General features: G+C 48.5%; 4 protein-coding genes across 4 annotated transcripts; 3 read left to right on the forward strand and 1 right to left on the reverse strand.

Annotated features, from left to right (window-relative positions):
• Positions 1-392: 392 nt before the first annotated feature.
• On the forward strand, positions 393-2,268 carry EDB91DRAFT_1223353 (major facilitator superfamily domain-containing protein; the record flags this gene model as incomplete). The annotated part of the gene is made up of 8 exons (XM_041320935.1): positions 393-597; positions 645-680; positions 747-792; positions 847-870; positions 931-1,500; positions 1,553-1,798; positions 1,858-1,906; positions 1,960-2,268. 8 exons carry the CDS (start codon positions 393-395, stop codon positions 2,266-2,268), a joined length of 1,485 nt encoding a protein of 494 aa, XP_041176833.1.
• Positions 2,269-3,686: 1,418 nt separating this feature from the next.
• Positions 3,687-4,561, forward strand: EDB91DRAFT_1237515 (chaperone for protein-folding within the ER, fungal-domain-containing protein; the record flags this gene model as incomplete). Its single annotated transcript, XM_041321595.1, has 4 exons — positions 3,687-3,821; positions 3,879-3,943; positions 4,044-4,048; positions 4,107-4,561. 4 exons carry the CDS (start codon positions 3,687-3,689, stop codon positions 4,559-4,561), a joined length of 660 nt encoding a protein of 219 aa, XP_041176834.1.
• A 4,722-nt stretch (positions 4,562-9,283) lies between these two features.
• Positions 9,284-10,636, forward strand: EDB91DRAFT_1053848 (kinase-like domain-containing protein; the record flags this gene model as incomplete). The annotated part of the gene is made up of 2 exons (XM_041313783.1): positions 9,284-10,187; positions 10,239-10,636. 2 exons carry the CDS (start codon positions 9,284-9,286, stop codon positions 10,634-10,636), a joined length of 1,302 nt encoding a protein of 433 aa, XP_041176835.1.
• Positions 10,637-11,749: 1,113 nt separating this feature from the next.
• Positions 11,750-13,570, reverse strand: EDB91DRAFT_1135083 (uncharacterized protein). Its single transcript, XM_041318801.1, has 8 exons — positions 13,349-13,570; positions 13,181-13,293; positions 12,977-13,121; positions 12,409-12,878; positions 12,292-12,334; positions 12,141-12,236; positions 12,018-12,088; positions 11,750-11,961 (listed from the first exon to the last, which is right to left on the reverse strand). Exons 1-8 carry the CDS (start codon positions 13,512-13,514, stop codon positions 11,836-11,838), a joined length of 1,230 nt encoding a protein of 409 aa, XP_041176836.1. The 5' UTR covers positions 13,515-13,570; the 3' UTR covers positions 11,750-11,835.
• Between the last annotated feature and the right edge of the window lie 432 nt (positions 13,571-14,002).

Raw genomic sequence — 14,002 nt, forward strand, 5'->3', positions numbered from 1 at the left:
TTGGGAGAACAACTCAAGCGTGAGGCATCGGCTACCATTGAAAGCTACACGTAAGACACAGGGGGAATTGGACGCGGTCGAACTCGCACGCAACACGTTAACAGGGGTGAACGTTTGAACTCGAAATAAATGCGAGGCCCGGCCAACACCACACGTGTACACCGTACATCATGATTCATATTATGATTTACACTACTCGGGGGGCGGACTTCCGTCTCATTTACATATAAAGAAAATAACAGCGAGTCGCTGACTCGCTGGCACTGCCAGGCAGCAATGAATCGAAGACAAGTTTGCTGGACATTGTGGCCGGTTAAAAGGTCATGACAGGGCAGCTGTGTTTCCCTTCCTCGACTGCCCAGTCGCTTGAGTGTTGTGCCCTACGCTTATATATGCCTTCCTCCAGCACTGAAAAGGTAGCAGCACCCGAGTCTCTTGAAGCAACTACAGAAGATTCTGTAGTGTCCGCAGAAGAGATTTGGCCCACAAAAGACTTTGGTCTTGTACCGATCCCGAAGAGACTCCAATACAATCCCACCAAACCTTTTCACTTTGGCATCTTGCTCAACGTCTCCTTTGGGTTTGCTAGCACATTCGGTACTGATTTCTCGGCAGATGGTGAACGGATGCTAACGGCAAGACAGTCGTCGGTAACTTGTACTATTGTCAACCGCTGTCGAGTACGTGGCTACTGAGAGCGGTTGGCTGCGCGTGTTTCTGATCATTGAACTGATAATTGTTCATAGTCGAGTTTTCTAAATCGTTCAATGTAACATACGACGAGGTTTCACGGTGTGTCATTTCGTCCATTTCGTCCAATCTGGCTAAGTGTGATTGTGATATCAGTATCCCTACCCTCACTCAAGCAGGGTAAATAAACTTATCGGTTTCTGATGGGACACTCACGACTTATTATCATTCGTGGCTCAGGTATTTGGTGGGATTACTTCTGATATCCCCCCTCGGCGACCTTGTTCGACGCAGACAACTTGTGTTACTGCTGGTTGCGTCATCTACTACTCTCACAATAGGATTAGCCGTCACCAAAAATCTCCGCGTCTTCGAGACATTATCTTTCTTGGTTGGCGTTACAACTGTCACTGCCCAGATCTTGATGCCTCTAGCTGCAGATCTGGCTGCACCTGATCGCAGAGCGTCAGCATTGTCCGTGGTGCTCTCGGGTCTCATGCTAGGCATCCTGATCGCTCGTGTCTTGGCTGGCGTCATAGGCAATTTTACAACCTGGCGTGTAGTCTACTATATGTCAATTGGTGTTCAATCACTCGTTCTCATCGGCGCCTACCTCGTTCTTCCCGACTATCCTGCTAAAAACCGCGACTTGACATACTTCAAAATCCTTTTTTCGATGGCCAAGTATGCAGTAACGGAGCCACTTGTCATACAGGTGGCCATTATAAATATTGCATCCAGCGCATGCTTTGCAGGTTTCTGGGTCACTCTCACCTTCCTTCTCGGAGGTCCGCCCTACTACTACTCCACGTACGCACGTATCCTCTGACTTTTGGCCGCCTGAACTGAAGATAATCTTCAGTCTCGTAATTGGTCTCTTTGGCCTCGTTGGCGTGCTAGGCGTGCTCGTCGGACCTTTCGTAGGACGTCTCATTGATAGGCTGGTTCCTTGGTATGCGACTTTGGTAGCCACTAGCTTGCTTCTAGTTTCCCAAGCAGTACAGACTGCAGCAGGTGGAATCAACATCGCAGCTATCGTCATCGCATGCTTCGGACTGGACTTTGCGCGTCAGTCCCAACAAGTCTCCCTGTCGACTCAGGTCCTGAGGTCAATATCCTCGCCCTCCATAAAGAAAACCACTGCTGACTCACGGAACAATATCACAGCATATCTTCCACAGCTCGTGCGCGTTTGAACGCTATTCTCGTTCTATCAGTGAGTTCCGCTGTGAGCTATCAATTGCAGTGTTGTTAAGCCAGACATCCAAGGTGTTCATCGGACAGGTGATGGGCACGTCTGTTGGCACCCAAGTTTTCGTGCGACACGGATGGAGAGCATGTTCATTGTTGATGCTGGCGCTACATGGCTTCCAAATTATAATTTTATTGCTCCGCGGTCCACATTGTCCTCGAAAGCGTTGGTTTGGTTACGAAGGGGGATTCGAGGCGCGCAACCACGTTGTCTTGGAGAAGGAGAAAGCACAGTGTAGCGGGGAGCGGGAAGTAAAACACGATCCAGAGGCGCAGAAGGAAGTACTGATGCAAAGTGGTGAAGTTCTGCGACCCGACACAGCATAGATACCGAAGTAGAGCAGGGAATTCCTGAAGTATGCGCTTCGATTTCATGGAACCTAAAGGCTGCCTCCTATGGACACGGCCTACGACCTTCTACGACGTTCAATTGGAAGCTAACTCATAAAATCCGCAACTCACCTTATCTCACACATGAACCACTCGGCGAAACGTACCGCCCCGCATAGGTTGTTGGAGCACGCAGCTAGGCGGCACAACCAAGTACCGCTATAGCATCCGATTAGGTATGTATTCACTGGAGAAATATAACCCGTGCTTGCCTCCGGATGGTCCCGCACGTGCTCAATATGTTATTGTCCCTGCTCGATGGCATCCACAGACTGAAATCATTGCGGCCGATGTGCAGAAACAAGTTCGAGCAATGTTGTGCAGCAAAAGACTCCAAGGGTATCCGCTCTATGATTAGCGCTCACTTTTTTTTAGGACAGACTCGGCTTTATATTTTGCGCGTGTAGGACTGATGCCGCTGCGGCATTTATAGAATCATCCCTCAAGATGACGCAGGCTGATCTGATACCAGGGAAAGTGATGTGGAGTTTATTATATTGTGGAGGGCGGGGGCTTGGCAATATGTTGTACGAGGTCGTAAGAGAGATTCTCAAAGCAAAGTATATTAACGGCTTTCATGAGACGTATGACAGGTGATAGATGGGCTTGCGGACGACAAGGTCCGAGTTCAAGCTAAGCTTATATTATGTGGATGGATAGAATACAAACGGAAACCCCACGCTGAAGTTTTGGAAGTAGTGTTCCCGACGACCAACACGGTATTTCCTTTGTGGCTTTTGTACCTGCACACATGGAAGATTTTTCCACATTGGTTCCATGACGACATGTATGACAGCCGCCCGTATAATCAGCACTCGGGCACTGCAAAGGAAGTAATCAAGTGCAACGCCCACGTACTGCACCGTGGGACAAGGCAATCACGATAATACTGTTGGCGTCCGTGCACAGTTCAACTTGTCCGTGAGTCTGGGTAGGAGACCGCAGAACCATCAGATGTTACCTAGCTACACATCGAAGCCTGAGAATGAACATTGATTTCGTTTTGGACTAGAGACGGAGATGAAGACCCGCAGTGAGTAAAACACGAAGAGGTCATGCACGAAAAGAGTGTTCAGCACCCAGAACACAACTGACGTTGACTGCGTTTCCCTTGATGAATGAACACTGTGCAACGTTCCAGGAAGAGAAGACCTAATTATACAGAGTGGAAACAAAGACTGATACCAAACAAGAGCAAACTAACCAACTTCCTTCTCATCACCCAGTTTGACTGCCGTCGTTCGTAACGCTCTCTCCCCACCCTCGTGGCCCTCACGTAGCCCTTGTCCTTCGTCCCTTCTTACCCGGAAAGCCCTAAACACTGGAAAACGACTCACCATCCGAAATTCTTAATCATGATGTTCCCTTCGTTACTTTTGCTGCTGGCGGCCTCTGCGCTCAGCCAAGATATCGTTTACAACGCAGCTCATAATGTCACCGCCATTACCGGCACCTGGAGCTCTGGTAGCCAGAGCGTGATCACTGGATCCGTGAGTGGGATGTTAGCCACAGTTTACTTTTTTGACTTATGTTGCTGTGGCGTAAAGGGCTTTGCTACGCCTTCACAAGAGGCGTTTACATACCCAGCGACAACAGGGATGTCATATTCTTTGTAAGCACATATATATGCTCTCGCTTTCGATTTCTAACTTGGATCGAATTACAGCACAGACTGATGGTTTCTACGAGATTGCGCGCTACCGTATGACAAGCAATGGTCTGCTTTTTGTGCTATATTTCCTATTTCATGCAGCTGAAGATTCTAAACATGATAGGCTCTGTGCCAACCTGCATCACTGGCGTCATGAACTGGTCTCACGGCACATACGTGCTCGCCTCCAACGGTTCCATCGTCATGACGCCATTCGGTGACGGCTACCAACAAATACAAGATCCCTGCGCTGCCATATCCAACTTTATAGAAAACTACAACTATACCGAGCTCTACGTTCTCTGGAACATATACCAGGACCCAGTCAAGGGGTACACTCTCCAGCTCTATCAGTACGACGGTTCCCCTCTGCCACCCCAATACCTCGTCTCTACCTCCCCTAATATGCTCCCAACTCAAGCCCTTCGCAATGTCACGTCAACCACAACGACAACCGCTACCGTTCAAAATGCAGCAGTCCTCAATGCTAATGGTGGAGAGCGCAGATGGGGAGGAGCGAGTCTCACAGGGCTGCTTACGGTGATTTCAGGTCTTGGACTAGCGTCTCTACTACTATAGAATGGGACAAGACGATAGTCTATACCTTTACTACCGTCGTATTTCTTATACTTATCATCAACGTACATCGTACGCGCTTTTTTGCATCGGACCCTTTGGACACATACCTACCTGCATCGTCGAGGATCCTTCTGTCGATGCGATATGGATACCCTATGATCGACTGCAGCACACATTCGTTTGATATGGGTTCTTGTCCTTTGTTTTAGTATTATATCCGCCGGCTTGGATAATGAAGAATTACACGTCACAGGTTAGAGTGCGTGGTGTGATGTGGTACAATGTGCTGTACGGCCTGTACCCTGAACGTCATGGGTGCTAGCTCTTGCCTTATCGATTCAAATTGTTTCTCAAATTTGCTTGCAGAACGCGATTGCATGCGCCTTCGTTGCTCCAACTCCGCGGAAAGTGGCCGCAGCACCTCAACGTCGCAGCGGCTGCGCTTTCGAAATTCGCTCAATCCCCTCGGCGCAGTTAGCTCAAAACGGCACCTTCTTCGCTCGATAAGGCAACTTGTAAAGTATGGGCGGGGCGATCTTCGCATAAGGAAATCGCCAAGCCTTAGAAGCGCAAAACCATTCAATCCTTCACAAGCCGGATCTTACAGTTCTAAAGCTGAAGACGTGGTGAACTGACGATATTCCGCTACTTAGGTATCGGACTGTGTTGAACCAACGGTTCTGGTTGAAGTGGCTTCAGAGTCCAGAGCCGCTTCAACGATTCTGGCCGATTACTTAATCGTTCCATCCTCAGGCTATCGACTTGCGGTGCGAGACTCGTTTTACTCCTGGTCTCCCACTAATGGACTTTTTTTAAAAAGGAACGACTATCATCTATACATCTGGCTAGGGTTAACTAATGAAGGGCGCGTGCCCTGAAACAAAGTAGCGGACGTTGCCACGTAAGGGCTCTCCCGGTTATCAAATATTCACCACTATCATCAACAGGTGGTCCTCAACTCGCCGATTTTCCTCCCGGAGGTCTAGGTGGTTGGAGCGCGGTGAGTCTAAACTCTCTCTTTTTTTGGTTCTTCTTATCGTATCGCACAGCTCAGTGGCGGTACATGGATCACTGGAGTCTGGCAGTGATATAGAGATTGATGCGCTGATGCATCGTTCTCGCTATATCGAGGTCTATGTTATCTAGAAGATATACTTATCAGAACCCAATAGAGGGGTACACTCCCCACCTGTACCAGTCAGACTCTTCTCCGGCGCCACCGCACTACCTCGTCTCTACCTCACCTAATACTCCCAACTCAGGCCCTCGAAACGACACGCCACCCACAACCGCACTTTTTTTTTTACATCGGACGCTTTGGACACATAAGGGATCCCTTTTCGATGTGTTATAGGATACCCTGTGATCGACTGCAACATACGCTCCGAGTCGTTTGATATAGATACCCTGTGATCGACTGCAGCACACCCTCGTTTGATATAGGTTCTAGTCCTTTGTCTTTAAGCGTTTTCCTGCTTATCACAATACCCGCCGGCCCGTTAGATACACGTCACAGGCTGCGACAGGAAGAGTGCGGTGCAGGTACATGAACATGTGCTGTACCCTGTGACTGGACGATAGCTCATCCCTAATAGCCTGCAATGTTTCTCGAATATGGTTGACTCATTGATTGCTCCACCTACGGCCCACTATCGCACCGCTCGATTTCCAAAGCGCACTCGATCGCTCGGCTCCACCTCTCTACTTTTGCGCGCAGCGGCATCTTCCTCTTTCGTTGTAAGGTTTAACTGCAAGCGATCTTCGTATAAGATATAAGGAAATCGCCAGGTCAGTTTCGAAGACGGACGCAAATAACAATAACCGACGAACCTTGACGCAGTCAACATCAACACCAGTATACGGACAAAAAGCGAGTTGTTATAATGCAATAACACTGCTAATAATAACACGTTAATAGCATGTTAATCATAGATGCATCATGATTGCCGTGCGTGGGGGGCCTGGGGGTTCACCACTTGAAGATGCCAATTAATACCAAGACCCCCATAAGCATTTCTTGCTAGTTGTCTTCTGACCTTCTGTTCTCGCAGATCATTCAACACCGAATCCTCGGACCTTGGGTCTTGCATCGGAACTTTGCCACCTTGACTCGTGAGCACTCGTGACGATTTTTTTTTGTTTTTTGTTTTTTGTTCCTGCGCCATCTCGCATTCTTCAAGCAGACATGTATTTTTTTCTGAACCCGTTCGAATCGGTTTGAACGCCGATGCGAAATTCAGCTTCGGCTGCTCATTTATTTGATTATTCTCAAAACGTGTGCAGGGGATACCGGTTGTTCGTTGTCGAATGGGGTGGGTGGCTCCTTGTCTTTGTTGTCATTTTCCAATGCTGTCATGTATTACAGGTAGACCAAGGATATCTCTGTCATTGCTGCTGCTGACGAGGTTGGCTGTATTGCATTTTTTGTCCCATGTGATATCCCTTCCAACGCTACCCGGCCCCTGTCGGCTCCTACTGCTACACACCACCTGCTGTCTTTCAGCGTGTCTCACCGTTGCCTGTGACCTGTGCATTCGTCCCTCTTGTTCAATGGTTTCTATCACCCTCTGTAGATCAACGATATCACAGCAGTTACTGCTGACGCACGCATGACAGGAGTAGACTCGCATGCGCATTACAGTTACAGATGCCCAAACATTGTTCACACACACTTTTGCGAATCTTCATGAAACGTTGTGACTAATGGGGATGAGTGCGTACATTGCGGGTAGTGCTAAAGACAATAGATACTTGTCGTGCAATGTACATGCTGGTCACATGACTGGATAGTCAAACGCGAAAGCAAAGAGGTGGTGAATAGATTTTCCCCGGGGTTCGATCCACCATTAATATTACCTCCCGGTTCGCCGAAGCGTCTAGACACCGATCTACGAGTCGGGAAGAGTCTAAATTGTTGTTCTTATCGTACGGTACATGGCCAATCGTTAGATGATTATTTGACGAGAATCGATAGATAAATGGCAGAGAATCGAGATTGATGATTAATGGATTTCTCGAATGATGTAGAAGGGGGTTTCCTGTCCTGGCTGTACGATATATTCACGGACATTATGCATGTGCTTGGGTTCGCCGAATTTTATCCGTGATTGAATCTAGGTGGTCGGAGTGAGTTTAAAGTCTCCTTGTTCGTCCTTCTTATCATCCAGCTCAGTGGCGGTACACGGATCTGATGGTATTTCTCGAAAGTTGTAGAAGCAGGTTTCCTGTCCTGGTTGCGCGATACATCCACCGTTTTTCTCGGGTTCGCAGATTTTCCGTGATTGGAGTGAGTCGAAAGTTCTTTATCCGTTCTCTTTATCGTCCAGCTCGGTAGCGGTACACGGATCTGATGATATTTCTCGAAAGTTGTAGAAGTAGGTTTCCTGTCCTGGTTGCGCGATACATCCACCGTTTTTCTCGGGTTCGCCGATTATCTGTGATCGGATGTGTCGAAAGTGCTTTATCCGTTCTCTTTATCGTCCAGCTCGGTAGCGGTACACGGATCTGATGGTATTTCTCGAAAGTTGTAGAAGTAAGTTTCCTGTCCTGGTTGCGCGATGCATCCACCGTTTTTCTCGGGTTCGCCGATTATCTGTGATCGGATGTGTCGAAAGTGCTTTATCCGTTTTCTTTAACGTCCAGCTCGGTAGGGGTACACGGACTGGCAATGAAGATCGAGATTGAAGGTAGAAGGATGTCGGGAGATTAATGTTTTTTTTGCACAGGCTGTACGATATTCACCGAATTTCATCCGGGGCTCGGTCGTCAGAGTGAGTCTAAACTCTCTCTTTATCGTCCAGCTCAGTGGCAGTACATCGAGGACTGGTAATGATCGAGATCGAGATTGATGGTCTTTTCTTGAAAGTTGTAGAAGGTTTCCTGTCCTGGCTGCACGATACATCCACCGTTTTTCTCGGTATCGCCGAATTTTATCCGTGGTCGGTCGATCTAGAGGTTGGAGTGAGTTTAAAGTCTCTCTCGTTATCGTCCAGCTCAGTGGCGGTACAAGGATCACCGGTAGTATCGGAATTGATGGTAGTTCTCGAAAGTTGGTTTCCTGTCCTGGGTGCGCGACATGCTCGGGTTCGTCGAATTTTACCAAGTGGTCGGAGTGAGTCTCGTTATCGTCCAGCTCGATGGCATATCGCTATCTTCGGGTTCGCAGAGGATCATCCGGATAGTGGTCTCTCTTCAATGTGCGGTATTTCGAAGATTATCTTGGGTTTCGTCTATACGCCGGTCTGGTCTAAAGTCTCTCTATAGTTATCGTCCAGCTTTGTTCTCGAATGGTGTAGAAAGAAGTCTGGAATATTTCCTATCCTGTGACGCAGCGGAAGACCATGTATTTGAGATTTGAATGACACGTGAAATGGAATTACAAAGATGAGTAGAAGGGACACACGATGAGCGGGCCAAGAGTGATGATGGTGGTAAGACCAATAGCGGTCGGTTCGATGCGAGTGCAACGTTCGTTTCCGGAATGGGTGATGTCACTTTGAGATGTGGCACTTTTTATTATTAATTTGATTATTTAATAATTTGAAATTACCGGTTCGGAACCTCGGAATCCCTTTGTCAAATGCAAAGTACAAATTCACACGCCAGTGAATGCCGAGAGGCACTTAAAGTTCTTCTCTGCCCCTTCTTTCCCTGTCCCCGACTCCCCCACACACAACAATGATGAACTCTTTATCAGAGTTAAACACTTCTTCACCCGCTATGATGTTCCTCTCCGCTTTCAGTCCTTCTACTCCAATCCTACCATCCCCTGACGCAGAAGGTCAAATCATCCGTGGTTATCAACTAGGTCCATTCATCGGTCACGGCGGTTTCTCTGCAATAAGACGTGCATCATCATCTTCAGGTGATGTCGTCGCCGTAAAAATCGTCCGCCGTTCAGACTTGGACAAACAAGCAGACCCTTCTTTAGCTAGAAGGCGACTCAATCATGAAGCCGAAGTTTGGGCTTCTTTATGTCACGAACATACCCTCCCCCTCTTTTTTGCAGAACACACCCCCTTTGCAGATTTCTTCTTCACTCTCCTATGTCCCGCTGGTTCCTTATACGATATTCTCATAAGAGACGGCCGTCCCGCTTTACCTCACGACGACGTAGGCATGATGTTCCGCCAAATCGTAACAGGCGTACGTTACCTCCACGAAATCGCAGGCTACGTACACAGGGATATCAAACTCGAAAACGTCCTCGTAGACGAAATGGGCGTATGCAGAATTTGCGATTTCGGCATGACCCGCAAAATTGGCCAAGTAGACGATGATGAAACAGATGACCATTCCGTTCACCGCCACCGCTCTACTTCTTATACTTCTAGGCCTCCAAAACCTAACTTGTCTACACACCAGTCCATTCTGCGGCCTAGGCGTCATCGTATATCAACCCCTGTCGGTGCTGACCTCCCTCCAGTACATCCTTCTCATGTATTCCAACAAGGCTCCCTACCCTATGCATCTCCCGAACTTCTTCAACCACAAGCATCACGCTTCAACGGTGCTAATCCAGCCCAAGACATATGGGCCCTAGGCGTCCTCCTCTACGCACTCCTCACAGGACGTCTCCCTTTCTCAGACTCTTTCGAGCCCCGCCTTCAAATGAAAATCCTACACGGTATGTTCACACATCTTTGACTTCCCGTTTGCTAATACCCTTTCTTTACAGGCGTCTATGATATGCCTTCAGGTATCAGTCGTGGAGCAGAACACGTCCTCAAGGGATGCTTGGAGCGAAGCGTCAGGAAGAGGTGGACGATCGCTATGGTAGATGAGATGGCTTGGGGCGTTGGGTGGCGTGGTGACGAGGACACGGCTGGTGCAGAAAAAGATGAATATCAGTTTGTAGATTATCCCCGCCGATCTCATTCATCATCTCCCTCTCACTGGCGTGACCACCCAAACCCATCACATCACGAAGAAGAATTCACCCCAAAGACGCTCCAAACGATCCCTCTCCCGCGCATCAATCTCAACCGCCAGTTCCTTCTCAACACGGTGTACGAGCAGAAGCATCAGCCGTCCTCCACAAGTCCAGGTCCGATACCCAATGTCCCCCACGTATGATGAACACAGTCATTCAGTGGTCAGCGCTTCTCCGCCGACTCTTGATATCGGAGGCCCGAATCTTCTTGATATCGGTGACACTTCTCTGGGTTTGGGTCTCAATCTCATTCCTTCGCCAGAGCCTGAGCGAGGGAGGAGACAAAAGAAGGGATGCACGTCTTTCTTGGGGACGTCTTCTAGCTCGGGATATGCAAGACTCGATGCGGATGGGGATGTTGAAGTGTTGGTATTGGGCGACCGTACCGACGCCAAACCTAGTGCCATCGAGCGCTTAAAAGTCATCCAAGAATTCCAATCCCAATCTCAACCTCAGCTGGTGCACAAGAAAAAGAGAGCTGAGAGTACGCCTCCTGCTTCTGGAGTTTGGCCACGCCGATCCATTCATTTCAAAGAAGAAGCTGCTGTGGATTCTTACCGTGCTGCGGACGGAGTTGGAGTGCGCGGGTTTCTTAGAGAACCTAGCGCCACTCCTATAGCTACTACGCCTATAGGCGGGACGAGGAGCCAGAGCGTTGATCATGGGCATGATCATCGCGCTTTCCGCCGTCAGTAACTGTGTCGCCCACCTCGCCCACCCCGCCCCACATTCTTCCATTTCCCCCATATTGGATTTTTACATAAAAAGTTCAAGGACAAGGATTTGTAAGTTGCTGATCGAACGATTACTTGCTGTTTTATCTTGCTCGTTTTTGTTTTTTTTGGTGTGTTTTGTGTTGGCTCATGATTCGGTTGTATTTTTATCATGTGGACTTTGGGAATATACTCCCCGTCTCTTTCTTTTCGCTTCGTTTTCGTTGTGTTATGTTCTGTTCTGACTCCCCCCCTCCATACCCTTCCGTCCTCGTCGTTTCGTTCTCTGTCACATGTCCCCATTCCATTCCTCTTCCTCTTCCCCTTCCCCTTCCCGTCCTCTCCATCCTGTCTTATGATTGACGAATTCTGGAAACCTTTGTTTTTGGTAGCGCAGCGCTTGGGCTTGGGCTTGATGTTACTTATACCCTCGACGGCAACATTTTATATATATATCACGCATATGCCCAACTTACTTACTCCCAGATTTGTACTACTTGCTTGTTTTTTTATCTTTATGAATCTCAGCGCCTCATTCACTATATTTGTTTGTTTGAGCGCGGGTGGATGGGTGACTGGTAAGACGAGTGGTTGAACGGACAGTCGTAGTAAATAAGACAGAGCAAGGGTCAAATAACCATATCCATCAGAGCATGTCCACTAGCAGTAACGACCACATCATCCGCTGCTACTTTCTGAGCTCTCCGCTCATCAGCTCTAGCCTGAAGAGCTTCTACTTCGTTTTGTAGTCTTGCCTAAAGTCCAGGAGAACTTGATTAGAGGCACAGAGGTAAATTAGGATACGACGTACTACTTTGGTCTCTAGGTCTGTTTTGTTGAAATTTTCGTATATGCTTTTTGGGGGTGGTGGTTTGTTGTTGCCTGTGTAAGCGATGAGCATGAGCATGAGGGGAGGGGGGTTGTTAGCACTTACCGAAAGCTGCTTGTCTGAATACTTCTTCCATTAACTCGTGATTCCGACGGTATCGAGCGATAGCTAACGTCCGGGTTGATAATAATTCTGATTCATCTGTAAAACAAAACAATCAATACGAGTTCATAACTAGGGTAGACTCAAGACTCACCTGCTGATTCGTCATCGTCTAAACGCGGAGGACCAGGTCTTTGCTGATCCAGCCCATAATCGATCCATCAGCACGTTCCCCAAACCAAAGCCGAGACCAAAACTAAGGCGTACTCACACCAACCCCAACGCCTGCACTCCCATCTCTTGGCCTCTCACGCTCCCTCCTCCTCTCCAGAGCTTCCATGTTATTGTTCTGCTGCGCTATCATCGCTTGTGGAGTCATGCCTACCATCCCCTGTGGGTTCATTCCTACCATCCCTTGGGGAATGCCCACCATACCCTGTTGGCCCATACCCATGCCCTGTTGGGGCATCCCTACCATGCCCTGTTGGCCCATACCCCCCATGCCCTGTTGGCCCATGCCCATCCCCTGTTGGGGCATGCCTCCCATCGCCTGTTGAGGCATCCCACCCTGACCTTGATGAGACATCCCGCCTTGCCCTTGCCCTTGATGCGGACCTACAGGATGCGCCCCCGGAAATGCTTTCTGACCCATTTTATCGCCCATGACGTATATCGGAGGATCTGTGATTTGACGCAGGGGGTAGTGTCTTATGGGGGTGTTTAAGAGGGATGGGATGATTTCTGGTGTGCGGTGCGGTCCAATCACAGGCATATAGAAAACGCAGGGATGAGGATGAGGATGAGGACGAGGGAACTTGAGATACACGTAAAGAACTCACGGATAGGAGGCACGCGTGAATAATGAACGAGGACTAGTTGTGGATGACCGCCTTTATGGAGGCGATAACGTCTTCGCATACGCCATGCAGCTGTGTCTTGGCTGTTGGGTATGAACCCGAATTTGACTTCTGTTACTTCGAGTTCCTGGGGAGGTTATTAGGTTCATATATCGATTGTGAGAGAAGGTGGGAGTGAAAACGCACCCGTGTACCGCGCTGAACAGGCATATTATACCGATTTTCTTGATCTTGCCATCGAATACCGTCGTTCAGAGGTTGAGACGGGTTTGGCATGAACAACAAGTATATCTGACCCTCTATACGTGTCATTAAATATCAGCTCGCATATAAAGTCAGAAAGTGACCTCATACCCTGTGGTTTATCGATAAAAGTCCAGTTGTAGGGCAAGTTTTGAGAGGTTGAAATGGCGCGGAGAAGCATGTTGGCGGCTGTTTCTAGGGAGACGTTTGGGTGAAGCCCAAAGTCTTCGGGGTATTTGAGGATGGGGGATTCTTGTTGCATTTGTTGGAAGGACATTTTGTAGCTGGTTTGGGGGGTATTGAACTTGACAGTTACTTGCCGAGGCGTTGTTTGGTTTCAAAGCTGTTGCCAAACAAATGCGTAGCCGCCGGCCCGGGGTGGTTGAAGATTTGGTCTTCCTGTCGTCTTCTCCACTATCTACGACGTCGAGTACATATCGGCTGCTTAGCGCTCAATGTTGATCGCATGCAGCCTAGGATGGTGGTATTCGACATCGTATTTCTACTGTCTCGCGCTGCTCTCTATATCACATAGATTTTTCATCAGTCCGAGTATCCTGAAGTTTGGCGGTCGATGTTGGTCGGACAACGGTCCTTCTCGCTAATGATTGTTTTAAGCAAAGTAATCATCGATGCGAAGGATGCTTTGCGGCCTAGACGACAAGATATACATGCACAGCGGTAAATATACCTTTTTATTCCAGCCCACGTATATCTCACCGATTTTCTGTGGATCGTGCAAAGCTGTCGCTTTCTCCAGCTTCT

The sequence above is a fragment of the Suillus paluster genome (genome assembly GCF_016628075.1).
Source record: "Suillus paluster strain FC165 chromosome Unknown EDB91scaffold_28, whole genome shotgun sequence".
Lineage (NCBI taxonomy): Eukaryota > Fungi > Basidiomycota > Agaricomycetes > Boletales > Suillaceae > Suillus > Suillus paluster.

Excerpts from the sequence above, each read along its gene's own strand:
- EDB91DRAFT_1135083 (XM_041318801.1), bottom strand. The coding sequence starts at position 13,514 with ATGTCCTTCCAACAAATGCAACAAGAATCCCCCATCCTCAAATACCCC. Across the intron at positions 13,122-13,180 it reads CTGTTCAGCGCGGTACACGG|GAACTCGAAGTAACAGAAGT; the intron begins GTGCGTTTTCAC and ends TAACCTCCCCAG. Across the intron at positions 12,089-12,140 it reads ATTCAGACAAGCAGCTTTCG|GCAACAACAAACCACCACCC; the intron begins GTAAGTGCTAAC and ends TCGCTTACACAG.